The sequence below is a fragment of the Diadema antillarum genome, unplaced genomic scaffold (assembly GCF_040938485.1).
Source record: "Diadema antillarum isolate AM-2024a unplaced genomic scaffold, OU_Dant_1.0 scf00000022, whole genome shotgun sequence".
Classification (NCBI taxonomy): Eukaryota; Metazoa; Echinodermata; class Echinoidea; order Diadematoida; family Diadematidae; genus Diadema; species Diadema antillarum.
In genome coordinates this window covers 5,303,730-5,328,579 of record NW_027270911.1, presented here as the reverse complement: position 1 = coordinate 5,328,579, position 24,850 = coordinate 5,303,730, and the positions used below count along the sequence as shown (strand labels likewise).

At 38.6% G+C, this 24,850-nt stretch overlaps 1 protein-coding gene across 1 annotated transcript; it reads right to left on the bottom strand.

Annotated features, from left to right (window-relative positions):
* Positions 1-880: 880 nt before the first annotated feature.
* Positions 881-24,087, bottom strand: LOC139731730 (ectonucleotide pyrophosphatase/phosphodiesterase family member 5-like). The gene is made up of 4 exons (XM_071642612.1): positions 23,054-24,087; positions 20,932-21,114; positions 19,744-20,061; positions 881-1,672 (listed from the first exon to the last, which is right to left on the bottom strand). Exons 1-4 carry the CDS (start codon positions 23,910-23,912, stop codon positions 1,506-1,508), a joined length of 1,527 nt encoding a protein of 508 aa, XP_071498713.1. The 5' UTR covers positions 23,913-24,087; the 3' UTR covers positions 881-1,505.
* Between the last annotated feature and the right edge of the window lie 763 nt (positions 24,088-24,850).

Genomic DNA, 24,850 nt, shown 5'->3' with positions numbered 1-24,850 from the left:
TTCGCTGAAGTTTGGCACTAAAAATGATCACACCAACTGCCATTTCAAGTATTTATACAAAGCATGAGAAAATTCAGTGACAAAACTGATCTACTGGGGTGGTACTGAATAGCAGACAGACAGACAGACAGACAGACAGAAATAAAGACAAGAAGATATGAACAGGGAGAAAAAGGTAGGAGAGAAAGTACTGTAAATCTTTGAAGGTAATGCATACTTATACTTTCCTAAGCATGCCATGGGTAGAAAATATCAACCACTGCTTGTCTTTAATGAAGAGCATCAAATTGACAATGCCATCAATGAATTGATATTAACTCCATCTCAAAGAAGAAATAAAGATAATATGACTGACCAAGCACAAAAAAAAGTTCTTGCATTCCCTTTGCACATGGGAATGAAGTCAATATATTACATGCCTGCAAGCAGAGACTACGGAACACGGATCATCCCGTGCAATGTGAATTTTCAAAACGTTTTACTGCTGCCTACGCCTTTGAAACATTCTCTTTGTCGACCTCCTGAGGACATCTGCTCGTACTTTTGACGGACACTCGCCCGACACCTCCGCTTACGCTCTGGTGCGGGCAGTGATTGAATGGCATGTGAACGTGTCTGTTTGCAGCGGAAAGAGAGTGACTCTCTGAGATGAACTTATTGGGGAGGGTGCTGGGGAAAAGAGGAGGTAGATGAAGGGGAAAGAAAGCTGTGGAGTAATAATGATGATGGTTGTATTTTACATGTAGCACCTTTCTACCAAGTCATGGCACTCAGAGCGGTCTAAAATTTACTGTCACCTACAGTTACTGGATTCAAACCAGCATCTAGAGTGCAACTCTCACTATGTTTTGTTGGGGGGGGGGGGGGGGGTATTCCAGTCAGCCCGCACTTTGCTGTCCAAATATGGGCTATACAGTGGACTCCCGTTATAACAAAGTCCTCAGGACCGGCAGTTTGCTTTCATTATATCAAAATTTTGTTATAACTGAATGAATAAACAATTAAAAATACATAAAGAGGATAATGTTGCGGCTTGAATTCTTATTATGTTGTAACCGGAATTTTGTTATAACCATGTTCGTTATAACGGGAGTGCACCGTACAATGTAGTTGTGAAGCCAAAGATCTGCACAAGTGTGAGGAAGGAAGACAACAGGTTGCCTTGGAGATACACATGGAGATGGTCCATCATAGGTACTAAAGCAGGAAGGAGGTGAAGGCAAGGGGGAGGGGAGGCTGTGTGGGTGCACATCCTGTATGTAAAATGTGAATCAGTGTACAGGAAGGGTACAAAGAGTGCTACAGGGGTATCAATAGGTGGGCCATCACATCACCCCCACCCCCTTATCTGGAATGCAGATGTGGTAAGATGGGGAGTCACATTTAGGGAATATGAAGGAGATACTTCGGCACAGACTTTTTTATGACTGACAAGGGTTTGTGCCTGCAAACTAGGAGTCACTGGAGATACGACTGATGCAGCCTGATGCAGCCAGGGGGCCCCATCAGAGGCGCGAGTTTGGTAGGAAGGGTTCATGAGAGTCTCTCTCCAGCGAGGTGTCGGCGATGGGGTGGTACTGCATGGGCTTCTCGCAGTAAGTCCGCTGCTTGAGACACATGGCGGACAGCAGGGTGACCACCAGGATGACCAGTCCGGCTGCCAGACAAGCACCTGGATGGGATGCAATGGAAACAAACGAGGGGATGCGTGAGCAAATTTTTCCCTCGTGGCATTCGTGTGGCAGTCATCACATGAAGCATTGCAGTTGATTCATGAGGACTAACAACCAGAACAACAGAAAGTATTCCCCAACTTTAATTAGCACAGTTCCCAGATGCCCACTGTGTATCTTGTTAGCATGGCAGTAAAACTATCTGGCTTTCTTTTTGTCTTTCAATCACAGATATTCATTTCTAGTTGATGGTGGGTTTTTTTTTCATTAACATTAACATCAAGTCAATTAGTCATCAAAAGCATTGTCTATTAAAGAAAACCAGAGTACATATGAGGCACAAGTTCGATACACAAAATTGAAGAATGATTCTAGTATTGATTAATTGATATTATTTCTACCTATCTATTTACAGGATCAAGTGTAACACAAAGTCGATCGAACAGAGAGAATCTAAGCAATGCTACTTGTACATGTAAATATAACAGAAATACAGGATACATTGTACTGTCATCATACACTTGTAAGCAAGCACTTGACAAGGATGGGTAATGGCCTCATGGCCATATATTGGCATTGCACATGACATGATTTGGGACAAAGTAAACAAATTAACAACGACGACATGCATTAAATCACAAACTAATAAACACACACACACACACACACACACACAAGGGAAGAAAAACTGAATAAAAAAGAGAAAGAAAGGAACATGAATTTGATACATGTGTGCTCATAGATATAACGTACACAGACCAGTTCACTGACAGTCTATATTGAATTTTCAATCAATTCTTTGCAGCAAACGGTCCACATGACAACTGACAAAAGCCAAAATGATTGCTTTAATACACAGGTTCTGTTCTGTTCTCTTTACAGCAAATTTTTGGCTTGCTAAATGAACCATTTGAGTAATATGCATTGTGTTAATTTTGATATTATTTCTAAATGACAAGTTTAATATTATGTTAAGTATATGATGAGTACCATTGTTGTTTTTGTTTTATGTCAGTCTCTTGTCTATGTCTGTATTTTCTCAATGTTCTGTATTCTCTTTCTATGATTTCTTCTATTACTTTTGTACAGCGAATCTATTGTGCTATGTTTATCTGATATACCAATGCATAGACTTGCAGAATAACAGCCAGTGGCTGAGCAAGTTTCTTTTATCACCATGTTGAAGTAAAATGACAATGAATGAGTGAAATGCAGCATAACTCTTAAAATTAATATGAATACCACTTGTGCCATTTGCAACACTTCTTCAAATTTTCTTAATGCTGCCATCGATCTGAGCTGATGCGCATATCTTCGACCTAAAGTTGCGCAGCATAAACATTTATGTATAGCAAGTGCAGTGTAAAGGCTCTCCCCTCAACTCAAAAACAATATGGCCATCGATTAGATGAGCTCTAATCATCACACACACACACTCTTCCATAGTACACAGTGCAGGGATGCACACTGTACATGAGTGGATTATCTCCTGCTCTAATCAAGCAGATGAGGCATCCGTTGCCATGGTCACCAAATTCAGCTGGTTGAGATGTGACGCTGTGCAAGGCACACATGGTATTTGTACACATGCCATGGGGTGACAAGCACATGAAACTGACATACAACTGTACTGCAAATACAATGCTTTGGGAAATGCAAAATATATCCTGCTTCTAGTGTACTATTCTGGTATTATTATTATCATTTGGGGGGGGGGGGTGATGGGGGGAGATGGTGAGGGGATGCACACTTGCATTGTACTGTGCTGTAACTGACAGTGTGTCTGCATATAGTTACAATCATAATAATGTATTGTAAATGATAATTTGATAATGCACATTTCTGCTATATCATGTCATAGACACACACACATAAAGAAAAAATACCGGTACATGATCAATTAGTGGCAATGTACTATCACTTTATATTGCAGTTTAAGAAAACACGAAATTTAAAAAAACTGTAATTCTAACTGCTATTCCATATCATTGTCGACAGTTGTGTAAAGTTCATGTAGCTCAAAGAGACTTAATACAATGCATTATCATATGAACCTATCTTGGCATATAACAGATGCTTGTTTTAACAGGAAAAAAACATGTAGCTAGAGCAACTTGAATTTTCATGACAGATTTGTCCTTGTTAATTTTTTTCAATTTATCTTGTGAAAGACTGGATATATGCCTAGATGCTTTATCTACTAGGCATTTCTGATTACTATGACAGGAGTTCATTGTATAAAAACATCAGCAAGGGAAGTGTAGGTGTGCATCATTTGCATGCGCCACCCATTGTTAGGTGTGAAGCATATGTGTGAGATTACAAATGTACGAATGACAAGGGCAGGCTGAATGATATACAGCCATGATGACTGCTGATTGTGGCACTGATCCAAACTTCGATGTCACTAGATACATCATACAAACTTCAACCCTGGAAATCGAAAACACTTTGAAACTCCATGGAAAAAAGAGAGGAAGTTTTGAGGACACTGACAGCAGGATATAGTCCCATGAAATATAACATCCTGGGATTGTGTGAAGGACAATAAACAAGCTCTCAAATGCAGATTCTAGAGATTATAAATCTCTGCTCGCATGCCACAAGCATGTGAGAGCAAAACCGTAATGATGGCCTGTATGAAAAAGAAATTGTAACTACGATCAAGGTTAAAGTGATAGTATAGTTTTGGTTGAGACCTACAATGTAACTTCAGGTTTTTGTCATTTCTGGGTGAGATGATGGGAAACTTCTTAAAAGTATGAAAGAGCATGTAAGAAAGTGGAATTCAACATTCATTTGATGAAAATTGGTTTTGAAATGACTGAGATACCAAAAAGATTGATCCTAAGAAAAGGTCGGACCCACCTTTAATATGATCGCTTTGTTTTACATTGTTTTGGGATGTTTCAGCCCTACTTGGCATCTCACAAAACAGTGAAAAGCCCAATCATCATCTCCACCAATACTATACTATTTCTTGAAGTATGTTGCAATAGACTTTGCCAGCAATTGCATTTGCGAGCACTAATTTCTGACACCACTGACCAGAAGTGTGGGGTGGGGGGGGGGGGGGGGGGGGGAGGAGAGCAGTGAAAAGATGTTTTGATCTCCATACTTTGATACTTTCTGAAGACAGGGTGCTTCACACCAACTTGCCCGCTTCAGTTGAAGCAACTGAAGCTCACAGTCTAGATGGCAAGTATTATTGTGATGAACGGTTACTTGCCAGAAATGGTATAGTACGGTATTGGTTGAGGTGAGGATTCAGCTAAACATATCGCAAGATACTTGGAAGCCACTCTGTGAAATGTTGAAGAGCATACGATTCTACTAAGAATTGAAAGTTTATTTGATGAAAATCGGTTTTGAAATGACAAAGTCTATATCTTCAGACATGGTAAAACAAAATGATCCTAATAAAGGTCATGGACTGTTGCATATTATTAGGATCGCTTTGATTGGATGTCTCAGCAATTTCAAGACCAATTTTTATCAAATAAACTTTATATTGCTCTAAGAGTTACATGTTCTCTTATCTAGTCCATAGGAGGTTTCTCATTATCTCACAAACACACACACAAAACGAGTTGGAAGCCAGCAGCCCCACCTAAACCAAAACTGCACCATCCCAAAGTATTGATGGTGGCCGTTGCCCAGATGCCTCTTTGGATGAGTGGGAGGCGTAGCTTTCATTATGATAAGAAACTTTAAAGGGGTTTCATTACTTGTGTCTCGAGTAGTCTGAAGAGCCTAAACATAACATTGTCCAAAAAGACATTCATGTGTACATGGTAAGCACTTGATAAAAGCAACATGCTTCAATTTAAGTCTTCTCCCAGCAATTAATCACATGTTGAAACTAATTCACAACACTCGACAAAAATGTGACTAAGACTTATTGCACACTTATTTAAATCATTTTGATTGTACAATTCATTCCCAGATGGTGACCATTCAGTCCTGATGTTGACTAGAGAACTCATATACTTGAATAAAAAAGAAAAGAAAATTGTACGTGCAGTACAGTAAAACAAGAAATGTTTGCATGCATTTTAATTTTTCGAATTTCACGAGAGCCAAGATTCTCAAAATCAAAATGCACAGGTAAGTTCTTGTCTACACAATATTATGTGCTGAATGTCAGTGGCAATTCTCAAAAATTTCATGGCACAAACTAATGAAGGCAGTCAGCACCAACTCGCAAAAAACTTCATGCCGCAAACATTTCTTGCTTGGAACAGTATCTATAGTCTAGCGAAATTACAGACAAAGGTAACTACACATATACTGTAAAAGTGGTTTCTTTCGCACACAGATACTTTCGCGGTTTCCATCGGTGCCGACTTTTTCACGTGTGTTTAAATTCACGGTCTGCAAAATCTGTGAATTCACAGATGGCAAAAACTGTTTGCACATGAAATCCCAAACTATAATCCAATTATTCTCTTATTATTAAATTAAAATTAAATGCAGGCTTACCTGAAACCCCGTCTCTAGAGTACTTTACAACATGCTGGTACCTACAGCTGTACATTGCGCGGTATCGGTGTGTGTTGAAGCGCTGAATCTTCGTGTGTACATGTGCGCAATAGCATTGTAACAAGCGGCGAGTTCAAAACATTTGCTTGTGTGGTTAATTTCGCGCGACTTTTCAAAACATTTTCGCGTGATGTTAAATTCGCGGTTCAACCTCAAAGCGCGAAAATAAAACCACCGTGAAAGAAACCACTTGTACAGTAGTGGGTGTGGTATCTCTGACACAGATAAATGAAACAAGCTCTCTTGGAAGACACCAGGAGCGGATCCAGGAATTCTGTAAAGGGGGAGCGCAACTTATTTTTCTGGTGCCACTCCCGGGTTTCATTTCATTTTTTTTTTCTTTTTGTTGTTTTTAACGAAAAATAAAGGGAGGGGGGTGTGCGCCGAATGTGCCCCCTTCTGGGTCCACCACTGGACACATTAGATAGATTACATTACATAATCAAGATTTATAGCACAAAATTCCCTAACTATTAGAGCTGTAGTGAGTGACACAGAAGTCAATATCCTACACAAATATTGATCTTCTTCATCAAATGCCAATTCATGTGTAAATATCAGGTAAATGAAAATCAATCATTCCTCTGGCAAAGACTTATGATTAATCAGGTCCGCCTCTGATTACAAAGTTTAGCCATACCAAGCTGCTAAATAATTGATTTCCAAGCATAGCACAGATTGAGCTAATTCAGCCTACAGAGTTCCATACATAGTATGCAGAAAATGCATAGCACATGGAAATCTGTGCTCAACACAAAGAGAATTAAATTTAGTGAAATTCAAATGTAAGTGCCTCCCCACAGGGAATATTGAATCAACACGGTGGCGCGAGATGACTTCCAATACTCAGGAAAACAAATCACATACTTCTGTGTGATTGTGATGGTTAAAAAGTACCGCATTCATAATCCATAACTCGTCGGCCTCATGCCAAAAGGGCCTTAACACCATAGACTTTGTACACTGTTAGGGCCCTTCTGGCATGAGGCCGACGAACTTCCATGACATGAAGAACGCCAAATACATTGTAAGTGACGATGCCCATTCAAATGACAGGATTTAATAAGACACTTTGCACAATGATGGCGCTGGGTAGACCTTATCACTCATTTATGGGATATTGATGGTTAAAAAGTGCCATATTTATATTAAATCTACAGTGTATATTTCCCATGATAGGAAGAAAGCACAGGATGTGGTGATGCTCATTCAAATGACATGATTTAATAAGGCGCACTACTGCACAACGCTGGTTTACGCATGGGCTGCTCATAATACACAAAGAAACGGTAACATCATTTTTTTTTTCTATCCTGGTCCAATTAATTACCCTCGTGCACAGCAGGTTAGATCGTATGCATGGTCGCTACGTTGCTGTATTGATACGGCATATAGCCTTGTGGCTCTATCCACCTGAAAGGACTTCTATCGATTGATGGGCATAAGGCAGGCAGGGATGCGCTGAATAGATCATTCAGAATTGATCTCCCATCTTGGTTAGCACTGAATACTCTCAGATATCCACAGTCAGTCACGTGACCGGGATTCAACCATTCAGGGAATTCTTTGCACCGAGAGAAGTCATGGATCTCATTTGTTTAGTTACTTTAATAAAGATACTGTTTACCATTGGGAGCAATGATTTAAAAGATGTTCAAGATGTCACATTTGATGCATATTTGTAGGTCAGTTGTATCACATAACATCCTACCATGTAAAAATTTTGCAATAAAGCCTAAAATATACGGAGCTATATCACTATTTTTCTCACTAAACCATAACTGTAGACGGTTCAGTCTAGAAACATTTTTATCATAACTATTGTTGACATTTTGTACATTTAACAATACCTAACATTAATTATAATGATTCAAATTTTACTCTTTTTTTTATCCCTAACTCACATTCTAGAACTGTTTTGAAGCACTAAATCTGGGTTTTTGATTCATGTGGCAAATGGTAAATAATGCCTATATTATAACATTTTTGTATTGGCATGTCATATCAGATGTATTTTGATTTTAATGTTTTAAGTGATGCAAATTGCGTAGTTGCATCATGGCACTCGAGTCTACCAGTTTGCAATTCAATGTATAAAACATTTGTACACTGATGATAATAATGAAGAAGAGAAGAAGAAGAGGATGATGATGATGATGATGATGAAGATGATATAACAATACTGTCAGTCCTTGCAATCAAAAGGCTACACTATTCCCATTTCAAAATGGCCTGGCAAACTCCTGACGTGGTCAGGAAGTGCCACTCCAGTCTACCATATCTTCTTTTTATTTATTTATTTATCTATTCAATTATTATTATTTTTTTTTTTGCAATGATGGTTGGTATTGATGCCTCAGTGACTTCCACATGAATGCTGCAATTCATCAAATGCAGGTCTGCCATCATTCCCACATCAAAATCAGGGAGATTCTACACAGCAATCAGGGAGACATCTGAGTGTGTGTTACATGCATTTCAATGAGTGAAAATAATTCCCAAATCAGGGAGAGAATATCATATTTTCTCTTATTTCAAGACATGAACAGATTTAGACATTTTCAGGGAGACTCCTGCAGAATCAGGGAGACTTGGCAGCTCTGCTAATGTCACAAATATGAACTGGTATTATGATTAAGCCTCTACATGACTACTACATGAGACACCAGCTCTGTTTTTTTGTTTTGTTTTGTTTTTTTGGTTTTATATACTGACATTGAATAAAAGACATAATGAATAAAAAGAAATATTGTGATGATTAGATTTCTAAAGACCACTTCAGGAGTTTATGAGGTCACTTCTGGTGAAGAAATGTTTGTGTGCACACCATACACTGTATTACAACTTTTGCACTGCACATCACTTAAATTCTCTTCTTTTTTCTTTGCTCTGTCACATTAAAGAAAAAAAAACTCTCTCATATATTCTTTTTTCTTTTTTCATCAGTGTGATGGACACTGCTTGAAGGTCACTCTGAGAAACTTTTGAAAAGGGGACTGATAAACAATGGAACTGTATGAAGCCGTGACACAGAACCGAATCAATGCATATCTGGCTTGAAGAGGCAATCACTTCTTCACAAGCCTTTCCTTCTTTTCCAGATTGTATATTCATGAGATTGTGCACACACATTTGGCCTGTGTGGCATAGATTGTAATACTACTACTGCTCAGTCTATTGACACTGCAGATACTGGCACAGGGTTGCTCCTAAAGACGACATTATAGATACAGTGTCAAACAGATGGTGATTATATTTCCTCACACGCTGTCACTTTTCTCACGCACACTTGCCACTATACTGCACAGCCTCATGATGTGCACTATAACTGCAAGCATTAGAACCTAATAAGTGGTATGTACTGGCTGCTCAGCAATCTGATTGTGTACTTGATTCAGTGGAAAATGCATCCCAACATACATGATGTACAGTAATACATTTGATCATTTATAATCCTTTTGTTCAACAAGTAGGCCTACATACACATGTACATAAGCTCACAGTGGGAGAACATCTCCATAAAAGCTATTTTGAATCATAATACTGTAATTAATTTGTTGTTTGTTGTTGTTATTATTATTATTATCATTGGTAGAGGCCACGTAAGCTTTTTAAAAAAGTATCTTGATACACTTTTACTCACAAATATGTACAAATGTAATTTGAAGTCCAAACACATGTACATGTACTTGTTGTAAAAAATTGTTTGAAGGGTGCTTGGGTTTTCCAATGAGGAAAAGTACTTTGGCCATCTCTGCACAACTGCTGCAGTTTCAAGACTTGAACCAGGGATGTTGTGATTGATAATCTGGACACGATTTAAAGGGGATGGCTAGTAACCGATCAGTGGGAATCAGTGGGAATGCTGAGGGATGTCAACAGGGGTCGCACTTAACTTTTTTTTTAACTAGCCAGGCGGACTACTTAGAATCAATTTTGACACTGAAGAAATATTTTGGCTAGCCAGACGGACTAGTTACTTCAGAATTTTATGATTTTTAGCTAGTCCGACATGATTTTGGGTGGCCAATGGCCAGCGGACCATCGCCAATTTCGAACCCTGTGATGATTGTTCCAATCCTTGTGGGATTCATTTAAGAGTTCATTATCTACTGTTGTGTGAAAATTATTTGCTTCAGAACGGTCTCATATTCAAGTAATGTACAGATTAATGCCCCATCACTGACCAGGCACGCTAACCTGGAAACATTAAACTGCACATTACTTGAATATGAGACCATTCTGGAGCAAATAATTTTCACAAAACAATAGATAAAGTACTCTTAAATGAATCCCACAAGGATTGGAACAATCATCCTCCAGCATTCCACCTGATTCTCACTGATCAGTTACTAGCCATCCCCTTTAAATTCACAACAGGTCCACTGTTTAAGGTCCAGTTGGAACCGTTTGGCAAACGAGTTCTGTCTGATACCAACACTGGACTACCACCTTCACTAGTCCCATAGCCCATACCAACTTACCCCAGTCACACAGAGACAGGTATAACTAAAAAAAAAAAAGGAAAAGGAAAAAGGACGACAAACAAACTTGTAAATAAACAAACAAACAAACCTTACGTGGGGAGAGGAATAACATTTTCATATTATCATGAATAATCATGATACTCTTATCTGCAATGCACGTAGCATAAACAGTGTTGCCATTGTAACTGTCTTATCTTTCTTTGAATACAACTGAGTCATAACCATTAAATTAGTTACCTCATACCATCGTATTATTTCACAATAATCTATTGGTCTCATTCTCAATTTTATCATAGTTCACTATCCTTGCGCTATTTCAGTTTTACTACTACTATCATTGTTGTTGATCACTGGCAATACAGAACTTTGTAAAGTACAATTGGCAGTACAAATGTCAAAGATTAAAGGACAAGTTCACCTTCATAAACATAAGGATTGAGAGAATGCAACAATATTAGTAGAACACATCAGTGCAAGTTTGAGGAAAATTGGACAATCGATGCAAAAGTTATGAATTTTTAAATTTTTTGTGTTGGAACCGCTGGATGAGGAGACTACTACAGCTTGTGAGTCATATGCGTACAACAGTATAAAGAAAATGTAAAGAAAATTCAACATATTTTCACTTTTTTCGCATAATAAAAGAGCACTTGACTTGCCTCTTTCTAAAGGCAGGCGGAATAATATTACCCATAACATTTGTCGGTAACAAGTCGGACGAATGTGTACTTTTTTCAAAAGATGAAATTTTGTGAAATTCTCTTTATATTTTCCTTATATTGTTGTACGCATGTGACATCTAAGTTATTCACACACTGCAGTAGTCTTCTCATCCAGCGGTTACTGCACAAAAACTTCAAAAATTCATAACTTTTGAACGGATTGTCCGATTTTCCTCAAACTTTCAATGATGTGTTCTACTAATATTGCTACATTCTCTCAATCCTTATGTTTATGAAGGTGAACTTGTCCTTTAAGTCAAAAACATGTGCAAATGCATACAATCATACTGATAAACAATAACTACTAAATGATTTATCCTAACAAGACTGTCTTTGGAAAATACTGAGTAAGATAAATCCCACCACTTACAGTTTTTTCCCCTTTCACAGCATCAAGTGTTTTCTTTCCAGCTTAGTATCCATACACTGTACATCATACCAGAGATTCTAGTAGCAAGTACAGTAGTACAATGCAGTTCAGATATGTCAAGCTGGAATCATTGTTAAGCAATGCCTTGCTAACACTGTCAACACATTTAAGAGCATGCATTGTGTGCACCTCTCCGAAGCTTGGTTTTTCAGGAGTTGGACTTTGGACTTCCTCCTACAGTACCATCATTGAATTGTCAACAGTACGTGCATCAGACTGATGCAGAATTAAAGAATGCAATGGATTCTGGTAGATCATCAGCGAAGGTAACGGAAATAATCAGGATGTAATACAAATACCATTATGATATGGCATAGTATCCAATCAATGCAGCGTTGGTCCATGAAGCATAGATTTGTTCAAATTTAGATATTAATCTCCATATGAGGCCACATTTTCCCACATTCCCATAATTTTGGCAAATAGTGTATACTGGTGAGAGCATGGGTTCATGAATGAAGGGAGAAAAAAAAAACCAAAGTGTACACACGCACAGTCATGATTTCTCATGATTTATGCTATGTGAATAGCATACTGTAAACCTCACCTACAATATGTACATCGTATGTATATCAAGTGGAATCCAAAGTCACAGAAAAAATACTTAGACTCGTATGAATATTGACTTTCAAATCAAATTAAGGAATGTACACTGTATGTTTCAATATCATCAGTGGCAGAATTTTACAAATGTACCTCAACTTGGCCAATATTTGGACTTGTACAAAGTCAGCTTGTATAGGTGAGGTTTGCTGTACTTTGCAAGGCAGGGTCTGAGTTGGCTGCAGCAGATTATTCCCCCCCCCCCCTAAGAATTCACTGGTCTCTACACAATGAGGGAATGTTTTAATTTGTGTCTATCTATCAACCAGTCAGAACAACTTGATATTGCTCCATCTCGGCTGAGATTTGGATGATGGATTACTAGTTCTTGTTTGCATTATTAAGGTCAGTTTCAAGCAAAAACATAATTAATTTTCTATTAAACATCATGAGGACGTAAGTACCGTACACTCTTCAAAAAGGGTCTCTCACCACAACTTGATATGACGACGGTTTACAATGCCATTGATTCAGTGATATGTTATGAAGTTGAAGTAATTGTAAGCATTCAAATTATTGAAGTTTCCATCCAGTTCTTTAACTGAAACTGACTGACAAATTGCCCTTCACCATCATAGATATATATTAAACACTGATTATTCAGTGAAACTGAAACAGTCCTCTTACATGTCTTGGAGCAGCTTACAGTACAACAACCTTTATGTAACAGAGAGAAAAGAAATCCCTTAGGCCATTTACATCAACTTGTCTAAAAAGAAAAGAATTTATAAGAAAGGTACATGTATGAACTGATGATGAGTTCAGAACAAAACGATTTACTAATGGGGGGGGGGGGGCTGAATATATGGCTGATAATGACTTTCTCTTCTTTTGTCAAAGTGTTGAGAAACAAAACATTTGACATTTACTCTTTGGTAAATACCATGCAATACAGTCAAGTTCAGGCAGAATATCTTGTCAGTGTTGTTGTTGTTGTTTTTTTTTTTGGTCTACCAATTAATACATGACATGATATTCCCAGCTGGATTTATGGTTGGTAAGTTGGTAAGTACACTGAATTCATACCTTGACCTGTTACCTCTCACCTCTATCTTAAATTTCAAGCAAATGATTGTCTATTTCTCCCCTTCCTATCACACTACATCACCACATGACTTAGATTTATATAGAATAAAGGAACGTTCTCATAAAAAGTCACTTTAGCAAAATTTCAATGACCTTTGACCTTGAAAGATTTTGCCCAAGATATAATCAGCACAACTGTACCACATATGTTCACTGTACATAGCCTACCCTAGCCTGGTAACTATGAATATTTATCACAAGTAGATTTTTTTCTTTGTTAGTTTGTTGTTGTTTTTCTGCCTCCAATTACTATAATAAGACCTGGGACAAATAGATGGACAGACAGATGGACAAACTAATACATGAAGCTCCCGGCAACCTTTGAGGCAAAGGCATATCAAAGCTTACAATGTATGTGTAGATGACTGTGGTGACTAAAACTGGTGTGAGGACAGACTAGATGGCCCACTATCCAAATGGAAAATGGGCTAGCAAAACAGCCCTGCCCAATGATCCATGATTACCATGCAGTGCAAACACACAATGCTCACACACCCAATACATTGCAGATAAAACACAACACATTCATGGGCATTGAATAATTATATTTTGTATTATACAGTGTACAGTACATGTATCAAAATTCAATATATAAATCCTCATTAATCCTCATCAATTCCTCATTTTCATGGGAAAGCTTAATGAGGATTTGAAGTGAAACATTTGAGAGAAGCATGCCTAATAATGCTTCTAACAAACATGCACCACACCTGTGGTGTGAATGAGTGGGGAAAATATTGGAAATTACAAGAGTCAGAGTGCTCATAGAGAATGTACAAGCTGTACATATAATACAAAGTGTAGTTGGTCTGTGGAATTAATTGCCAATTACAAATGAAACAAAAAGTAAATAGGATGACAAGGACACAGCTCTTCACAATTACAAGCAGACACTGTACACTACCATGCTGTAATAGAGGTGTTATCGTAAACATATGACTACAGATGGTACATGTAGTAACAATAATATTCTTGCTTTGGTTGATTTCACACACTTTCTTTGTGTAGCTGAATTCTATGTGAATTTTCCTACAATATATCAAAGCAATGGGGGTGATGTCTTTTGATATGTACAATTTCCGGCTCAGTCAGGGCATGGCATAAGGCTGGTTCCTACCAGCAATATCTGGATAAATTTCACTGAGGAAAACTGTAAATGAGACTCTTGATAAATTGATTGACATCTCATTCTGTAATAGAAACATATCCATGGTATTTTAGAATATCAAACTTGTAACTTAGTATTCATTTCTAAAAGGATTACTTCCATGTTATGTTATCATGACATACATTAAATTTTTGTGCACACACTACATATTGTAGGACTATTCCTCACTAAATGTACCTACAGTTTGTAGTAGGACTTGTATCCAATTTGTAGGTTTATCATTTGTTTTCTTTAACATATTCTGTAGATTTATGACAACACTAAATTAAAGATTGTTGAGAATCAAGTCCATTTTTACAATCCCTAGTTACCACTGTGAAGCACATCAGAACTTTGAAAAAATGACATGTTGCTGCTGTATGCTGTATCAATACTGTACATGTATGCCCAGAGTAGGCAGCACATATAATGTACATTTGTATGGATGTCAAGCCTCAAAATAACAAACACCAGTGGTTAGTCATGAATTATGCAATAAAATTTGTATGCAAGCAAGCGCAACTAAATGATTGTAAAATGGATGTTTGTGGTTTTTCCGATGCTCAAATCCACCCCACCCCTCCCTCTTCTTTAAAGAAAGAAAGAAAAAACAAGAATATTAACCCCCATAGCACCAAACAAGATTTAATCACAGGCTGTTTCACCTGCCACTTTGTCGCCTGTGGTCAATTACAGCATTGCTTTACAGTGGTTTTCATTCTCACGTGCTGCTATTGTGCATATATCAAGGCCATGGAATATTAAATAATTGGTCACTGGCCACAGACCATGGTTGATTTGGCGCATGATGTATTTCACTTGGTTCGAGGAAATCATACTTCCCTCTCTCTCTCTCCCTCCCAATCTCTCTCTTTCTAAACAGTGATTGATACACATAGATATTCAGGGTCCCTTTTAATCAATAGATATATACTCACAAATCAATTATAAATTTCTTTACTACACATGCTGCCATAGACTTACCACAGAAATCAACCATTATATGATTAATTGTAACTCTTCATAAAACAGGGCCCTGGTATGGACTGGCACATTTGCATGTGGCCTGATTTCTCACATAAACTTTTATGCAGAGTAAAAGGAGAGATGGGTGAATTCCTCTTTGTTCATTTCACTGTCATAATATCACCCATACCTACTACATCAAAGGTCATCTTTACCTATCATTTTTAATCTTATAGCCATGTGTGTGTCACAAAATGAAACACATTAAACGTGTGAACCGCAACTGGTCTACAACAGCCATCTGCCTATTACAATGTGGCATCAATACACAAACTTTAAAAGTGCTCATCAAACTCCGCTCCAAGACAGAAGAAGACTCTGCAATTGTCGTAAACCTCAAAGGTTTATTGTGGCAAGCGACCATCCAATTTCTCCTCTTTTTTTTCTCTCTCTCTCTTCACTGTGGGTAGTGGTGATGGACAAAAGGCTACACTTTATTTGCTGAGTGCACTTTGTAACTCTTTTTCTTGCCAACATTTCTGACATTAGCGCTTTTATTCTGCCATCCAAAACTGGCAACCAACCTGAAAGGAAACATCTGATATGTATATTTTTGGTGAAGCCAAGTAAATATTGCAATATTAACCTGTGAGGATATCTTAAAAGGCAGACATGCATATATTATGAAATAAACTCTTCTAACATACCCATTTTTTTTTTCTTCAATTTTTCAGTCAGTGCTAAGGTACAAATTCTCTTCTGTGTCGAACTGAGCAATCACTTTTTAATAATTCCTGTTGCTGGGATACACTGCAGTTTAGCATTGTTTAGCAGAGTTTTGTATCTATCTGGCAGTGCATTTCATGAGGAGCAACTATATAGACACACTGCCATGTAAGAACGTACAATTTCTGTTCATGTGTGTACAAGGCACATCGCATGCATTGTTGTAGAGGTAACGCTAGACTTGTGCATACGTTATACATGATTTCACAAGGTCATATTTTCTGCATCCTATACATGTAGATGAGGAAGTTCCTACGCTTTGGAAGCATAAACAATGGACGACCCTGACACTTTGGTGGAGTTGTGTAGGAGGTTCTGTGTGATTTCAAATTAAATTTCTCATTTCCTTATATGCCTCTCATCCTGCTGTGCATAATTTGAAGGCACTTCCGATTAAACGTCTTTAAAATTGTATACCAGTAAAGTAAGCAAATTAATGTTACTGAATTCATTTATGTCTCTTATATCGTTACGAAACCAATGCAAATACGCCTGGGTACACTTTCTGATTTATGATAATTTTTCTCTCAAATACCAACAATAAATACAAATATCAGTGAATTCCATGTCTGAGATAGTGCTCAACAGAAAAATTGCAAATTTAGCCAGCACATCGTTTTGTGACCTCAACCACCCCCCCCCAAAAAAAAGAATAAATAAAGTGGTTGTGTAAACATTCACTAAAAGTTCCGCATGATTTTGAAACTTGTAATCACAAAACAGCTGACAATCACGAGCAACTTCATACACAAACTACAGGATATGATGATATTATCCATCACCTCAAATCGCTCCCCTTGGTTTGTACGCAAAAAGATTATGGGGGGGGGGGGGAATCATGTTCTTGCTCATTAATTTTAAAAAAAAATTGCAAAGTACAGCCCTCTCCCCTATGGGTCATCAAAGCTAAGACTATTGATACCAAAGGAACAACTTATTCACGTCCACAAACTAAATTTTGTAAAGATTCATGTAGAGTGAATACAGGGAGGTGGGAAGACAGTGTGGCAATGGCATAGTCAGCTCCTTCAGTGTGCACGTTCTGTACATTGTAATTGCTCCTGACATTGTATTACGAAAACATGTAAAACTCTAAAATTACATTACAAGTACAACTGCACTTCCAATTGTTGATTCTAAAACACTATTTGTTTACGAAATTCTACCATACTGTTTGTCTGACTTCACCCTTTAATAGCTATCATGGTCCCCTTGAACATGGTTTGGAATCTCACATCAACCCTTTTTATATGTGTCCAGCCACTCAACTTTATGACTTGCCAATCTTTTTTTGTATTTATTTTTTTCCACTAATAAATTATATTCATTTCTGGTCAGTTTTCTTCTGTTTGCATTTCCACTAAAAATGCTGCATCACTGATCCCTCGCATCTACCACCAACTTGAATTATCCTTAGGGTTAAGAATGCCAGATTTAAGTGTGTGCATGTGTGTCACACACATTGGCACTGCTATAGCTTCTGACCATCCGAGCATTGAGAACTTAGGGTTCCTGGAACGAAGATTGAACTAGGGCTTTCTATAGCTCAAACGGTAGAGCACCGGGCTAGCAATCGGGAGGTCTCGGGTTCGAATCCCACTGGAATCCTGTGCTAATTTTCCCACTAATATTTTTTTCCTTTTTTTTTAAAATTCTTTTTACAAGCATTTAGAAATCCATTCAAACTTGGCCTACAATGTAGCTGTTTAGTTAGCAAGTCTACTCAGGTGCAGCAATGTACCTTGGTCCGACAGAAAGAACATGGCGACACAATTAGGGGATTAGGTAATTTCTACTTGCTGACAATTAATTTCTTGACATGTGTGCTAAACGGCAAAGAAAACACTCAACATTGTTTGCCAGCCGGCGAACAAAGCAAAGTAAGGGTTGAATTTAAGTGTGATACATGAGACTGAGAGTGGGAAAGAGAGCATTCCTTCATACAGACATACCAGATGTCCCTGGCTCATTACAACTGACGGACAGATGAATTATCTCTTAATTGGTGACAATTGCATCAGTAATGGCAGCTTGTTTCCTTGCAGAGCCTCCAAATGACACTCCGCTCATTATCAGATGAAACAGTAGAATACGAAGCAATGTACGGGTGGTGTACATTATACAAATGACGCACAGGTCTGAGTGCGTCAGTCGGAATTGTGTGCATAAGGTAACTATGGAATGCTTAACCCACGAGGCGAAGCCGAGTGGGTTTAGGCTAAATTCCATAGTTACCGCATGCACACTATATTCCGACTGACGCACGAAAAGACTTGTGCGTCATCTGATTTATAGAATGGGTAATTTTCTTGTCAAAAACCCATTATTCTATCGTGTTACCCGATGACAAAATTACTGGATGCATTTCCTTTTGGCTTGCCGTAAACGAGCATGCATCAGTTTTTACTGGACGCACGGCCAGCCATGCATCAGTATTTACTGGACGCATGGCCAACCTGAGTGCGCGAACGCTTGCTTAGTGCGCAAACCTTTGTTACAAGTACGCGTACTCTTGCTACAAGTGCGCGATAACATGTTTACCACTGCGGTGACTCAGCGTACGTAGCGTGCGGCCAGTAAAAATCAACACATAGCTCTCGACCAATCAGATCGCAGGATTCTCGCTACCCATTCTATAATGACTTTTTAATGATGGGTTCCATCACACTACGTTCATTATCGGACGAAACAGAAGAATATGAAACAATGTACTGATAACATCACAATGGGATCCATACCCACTTTAATCCGTGTCCTTTTCTTTTCCTCATATAAATACAATGAAATGAAAACAAAGAACGGCAAAGTCAATGAATCGAGGGGGTAGGGGAGGGTTCTCGGTATTACCATCAATTAATCAAGATATTGATGGATGTTTTCATTATTCAGTAGTCGAAGCATTTCTCTTCTGGCCGAAAGTACACATTAGTGCAAGCGTGCGTGTTTGTGTGTGTGTGCGTGTGCGTGTGTATGTGTGCAAGCTGGGGGAAGGATACAAAGATTGTAGTTAAATTCTCAATATTATGAAACAAGCTATTTCGAGTACAGGCCAGGTAGGAGCAGTGAGTGAAGTACAGGATGTAAGACACTGAAAACTACAGAAGCCAGAAGGAAGTTTTCGAGCGAGGACAATTTTTTTGTGCGAGGACAAGTTTTTTGTCCTCATACAAACTTTAGCAAATCATAAATCTTAAAATGAATGGAAGAAAAAAAAAACAACAATTGAATTACTGATAACACAAGATACAGTTATGCTGTTAGGTATAAAATGCAAATATACATGGTAATGTCTCATACTCACCAACTATAGTAAATCTCGATATCGATTTCCCTGTTGGCTTTTCTCCTCCTCCTCCGTCTCCCGATTGAGGAGCGTGGCCATCACTGCTGCCGGAGGACTCTGTAGGGTGGTGACCAGGCTGCAGCAAGGTGCTGAGGTTCTTCCAGCTGCCGTTGTTGGGGGCGGGCTCAAACTCTGCGAGGTGGCACATGAGGGCGTAGATGTTGATGCTGCTGAACGGGTCCGACACGTACCCCTGCTTGAAGGCGGGCCCGTGCGCGATGAAGAAGGGGTGCATCGACATGAGGGAATTGTTGTAGCCGTGCGTGCCGAGATGGGCTAGTCAAAAGAAGGGGCATCAATGCTGAATGTCACTCAAAATCAGATATATTGCAGAATGGAAGTCTTTTTAACTCCAATATCCTAGCCTTATCAGCCATATCAATTCTAATGATTCCTGCAAGACTACTGCAAACACCATGTATTTGGCGAGTCTATTTTTTTCTTTCGAATCAGGACTTCCAGACAATTTCTTAAGTGATTACATGTGATTGTGGAGCACAGTAGTGAACCGAGAAATGTATGCGTGCATGTCACATTCAATAGGGATAGAGAGTTAATATTTTTGAGTGTTTTTGAATTCACAAATAGCACCCGACTCCCGAAATAAAAACCTTATGAAATATTCAGCGTATGCAGTATGTATGAAGACACAGGATTACTCAAGTACATTGGGGTTGGTATTTAAACTGGCTATGAACATTCTTGAAGGTGAAAATCATCACAACAGAAGGCAAGACAGGTTCTGGTAGAATCTATAAAGTACAGTTCATCAACAGTCACACAATTGCATTCCAGCACTGTAGGTAACTACACCTTTGTAACTTCAATAGTGAGTTGCCCCAATGCCATTGAACAGATCTATCAGCATCACAAAAGGAAACTTGCTCTTTCTGTCAAACTTCCCTGACATGGTAACTGAGAAAAAATGAATTAAAAGGAGGTATGAAATGTAAGAGCAACAAATGAAAATAATGTATTTTACACATGTACCTTTAATACTTCATGATGACGATATGTAAAGATGGTAAACTCCAGCAGGATTTTTTTCTTTTTTTTTCTTTATTTCTTTTTTTCCTTTTCTTTCTCACTGAATTAGAGATAAAAGAGAGGTTGGCAGAGAGATACATACAATTCAACAATACTCACTCGGCCAGTATTCATCACTTGTGTTGCTGTGTATTTGCCATCCTTCGTGGGCCACAAGAAGGATAGGAGCGATGCGACGGTTGAAATGGTAATGATAATGGGCTGGGATGTCTTCTTTCAAGTACACTGTCATATGCTCGTTCTTGCCATGCAACGAGTAGTATATGGCCTCCCTGTGACTATCTGTAATTCAAGAGTAACATACATTTATCGAGATACTTATTTTTCTGAGGAATGTCATAAAAGCCATCACTTAAGTCAATCTGCATCTTTCCCTCTAAAGATTTGATTAAAAAAAAGTTGGAAAAGTAATGTGGTATAAAAGGCAACCAAGCAAAAGTACATCACCTTTATACAGCTGTCAAAATAGTCATTCGTAGAGCACATACCTTCATATTTTAAAGAGGTTTGAAAGAAATGACTGCATTAAGCTATCAAATCAGTGACTCATTTACAGGTAGCAAGACAGATAAAAAAAAAAAAAAGTTCCTCCTTCTCCCCAAACAATATGAAATAAAGAAAGACTAAAAGCATTCTAGACAAAAATCTAAAAGCACAATTGTATCAGTCCCTACTTGCTCTCTTAATCTTCTTTCATTATTCTTGCTGAGAAAACACAGAAAAAGTATTTGATGTTTTAACTTTTGCATACTTTGTTTTAACACAAAGAATTTCAATCAACAATCTTTTTCCAGAGTAAAACACTTGCCAAAAATAAAAGATAAATCCTGCTTTGGGTAGTTAAGATAATTTTCATTACATTTCTAATGTGAGTTGCTGATTCCACCGTTTGTGGTCATATTCCTGCACAAAATAATAATAATAAAAAAAAATGAGTAAACATCCGAAATGAAGATCTTCTTTTAAGAATACTTTGTTTCAGACAGCCTGGAAAGTTAAAGTGATTACACTAATTTCAGTCATTACTGAATGACATTTATAGTACCCCGGTACTCTTGAAAATATAAGAACTGCGGCTGAAAAGTATACTACCAAGTATCCAATATTTACCATCATTTAAAGGGATACATTCTTGGGGATAAAAAAGCCGAAAGGCATGCAAGGATAGAGTGAGAACTGTAAAGGTGGATATTTTCACGCGACTAATTTTCACGCTTGGCCGGGTAAGAAGAGTTTCGAGTGTTTTTAAATCTGCTGAATCAAGACATCATGCATAGGAATATATGGCAGGCAAAAATATTCACGTGCTTTTATTTTCGCCAGTTTCTGGTTCCGTGAAATGCGCAAAAATTTCAACACCGCGAAAATTTCCACTCAAGTATTGAAAGATCTTTGTTTTCTCAAACCTTGAATATGAAATAAAAGGTCATACAAATTTTTCATCAAACTCCACAACGAAGCTATAGTTTCTCGCGGATGGTTTCTCCAAAACTTACTCCAACATTAATGTTCCGGTACCCCTCTCGTGGTGTATAAAATGTGCAAAGTATTTGTACATTCTACCCATAATTTCAACTCATAAACTACATGTATATCAATGATTGAAACACACTAGTTCAATCATCAATTTTGGTCACATCACTGCTCTCGTGAAAGAATTGTTTTACACTATACACAGGAAAGTAGGCATCCTCATCTTATCATTCAAGCTTGCCCTGTAAAAATTGTGCAATATGACCCAGTTTACTACATAGATCAACTACTGCACTGAACAAAAGTAGCTCAATTTAATGAAAGGTAACACATCTATTACTAATCACTTGCAGTAACCACTTGCTAGAAATGTGTAATCCATGATCGTCTTCGTGAAATACTTTTTGCTGAATTGGGCCATTCATAAACATGTTTTGGAATTTCCCTACATTCCCCCCCTCAAAAAACAAACAACACAAAAACAAAACAAAAAACAAAACATGTGAAACAGTTCAACAGAGGAATGTTAAAAAATTACTCCACAAGAATCCAGGAATTCTGTAAAGGGGGGGGGGGGGGGGGGCGCAAACAATATTTGTGGTGCTACTTCTGGGTGTTATGTCATTTTTTAATTATTATTTCTTTTGCTTTTAAAACAAAAGAGGGGGAGGGGCACGCACTGGATCCGCCACTGTCTAGTTCTCTAGAAGTAATCCCATTTGTGCTGCATATAATTGCTAGTAATTACCATTATGGGGCCAAATGCTGACAATAGGATTGTTGCTGATGACACGGAAGGGATAGACCCTTGGATCAACGTATTGTTCAATGACGATGACTTTATGCGGGCTTATCGATGTCATTCCATGATCGGAAGTGATGATGATGTTCACCTGGTCATACAGACCCGTTTCTTTGAGTCTCCGCACTAAATAGCCAGCAGTTTCGTCACACATTCTTATCACTGGCAGCATGCGGGGGGAATCTGGGCCGTACAAGTGGCCAGAGTGGTCCGGTTCGTGGAAATAGAGCGCACCAACATTGACATCGTCGTTGAGAAAGTGTTCGACAATCATGTCGACCCTGGCGTGAAAAGGGTAGGACTGGTTATACTCTGGGAAGTAATAGTTTGGGAGGATGCCGTTGAATTTCACGTTCCCGCTGGGCCAGAAAGCAACGGCGCTTTTGCCCCCTTGCTTCTGGTTTGTGATCCACACAGGTTCGCCCCCGCCCCACCACCTGGGATCCGTGCTGCCCATCGAAAAAGTTTCGTTCAACAAGGGATCGTACATTTCGTTCCCTATGACACCGTGTGTCTCCTCGTACAGTCCCGTGACAAGGCTGAAATGATTAGGAAATGTCTTGGTGATAAAAATGTCTTTGGTGAATTTGGCCTTCACTCCAGCAGAGCTTAGCTCATCGAAGTTCGGTGTGTCTGTTTTCTCAGTGTAATCCCAGCGAAACCCGTCGAAAGACACAATAAGAACCAGCGGTTTCTTTCCGCCAGTGGCAGCGGCGGGGCCAGCCGGCGGTGCCTCCGTTGCTCCCCGGACGAAGGCCACCACAACGAGCGTCAGGAACACTACGTCTTGTACGATGGCCATCATAACAGCGAGACGCTAGCTACGTAGCAAGAATTGGAGAGATATGCACAGATAGAACTGAGCCTATCTACGATGAACATTTGGACGTCCTCATCTCGATCTCCTTTTCAAATGGTGTACCTCAGACATGTTCTCAAAGTTTGTCGGACGTTGTCTGGTGCATGAAGTAAACTGCATGCCTCATAGCTCAGCGACAGAATTACGTCTTTCGGATCAACATAACAAGCAAGCTGCATAGCTAGCTAGCATACGATGTGATGCAGCTAGGAAGCACGCAGGTGAGCGAGCGAGCGGGCGGCCGCGGGTGTACACAGTGCGCGCTGCGCTGGTTTCTATGTGGAGGTACGTTCACGTAAAACCGATTATGACGGTGCATTGTACGCTAAATGCATATCACGTGCCAAGCTTTTAGTGAAAGGGGTGAAAGGAATTAGGGAGCAACAACAACTACAACACCAACAATATTGTACAAACACATTATTAAACAACAACAACATCAAGTCACGTTTTCGTCCATCAGGCATCAGCTGACGTTTCGCAATCAAACTTGTTCGGAAACTAGTGGACAATAGATTGGGGCAGGGACATGAGTCAGCGAGAGAAAACAACAATTTGAAGAAACAAAATTGTACGTGAATTACAGACGTGGAAAAATGTTCACTATAATTTGTCTCAAGTTCTTGGGTACCAATCAAAATAGGTGTGAGAAGCGTTTCATGTTCACTCAGAATTTCAAAATTCCACGTGTTTCCAACAGAAAAAAAAAGACCGGTAGTGATGGCGCTTCAAAAAATGAAAGATTGATACATATATATACATATATATATATATATATATATATATATATATATATATATATATCTACTCACCAGAATTTGGAAGTTAATGTATGTGTATGCTGAAGTTTGAAAGGAATGGTAAACTGCTTGCACATATTTTGC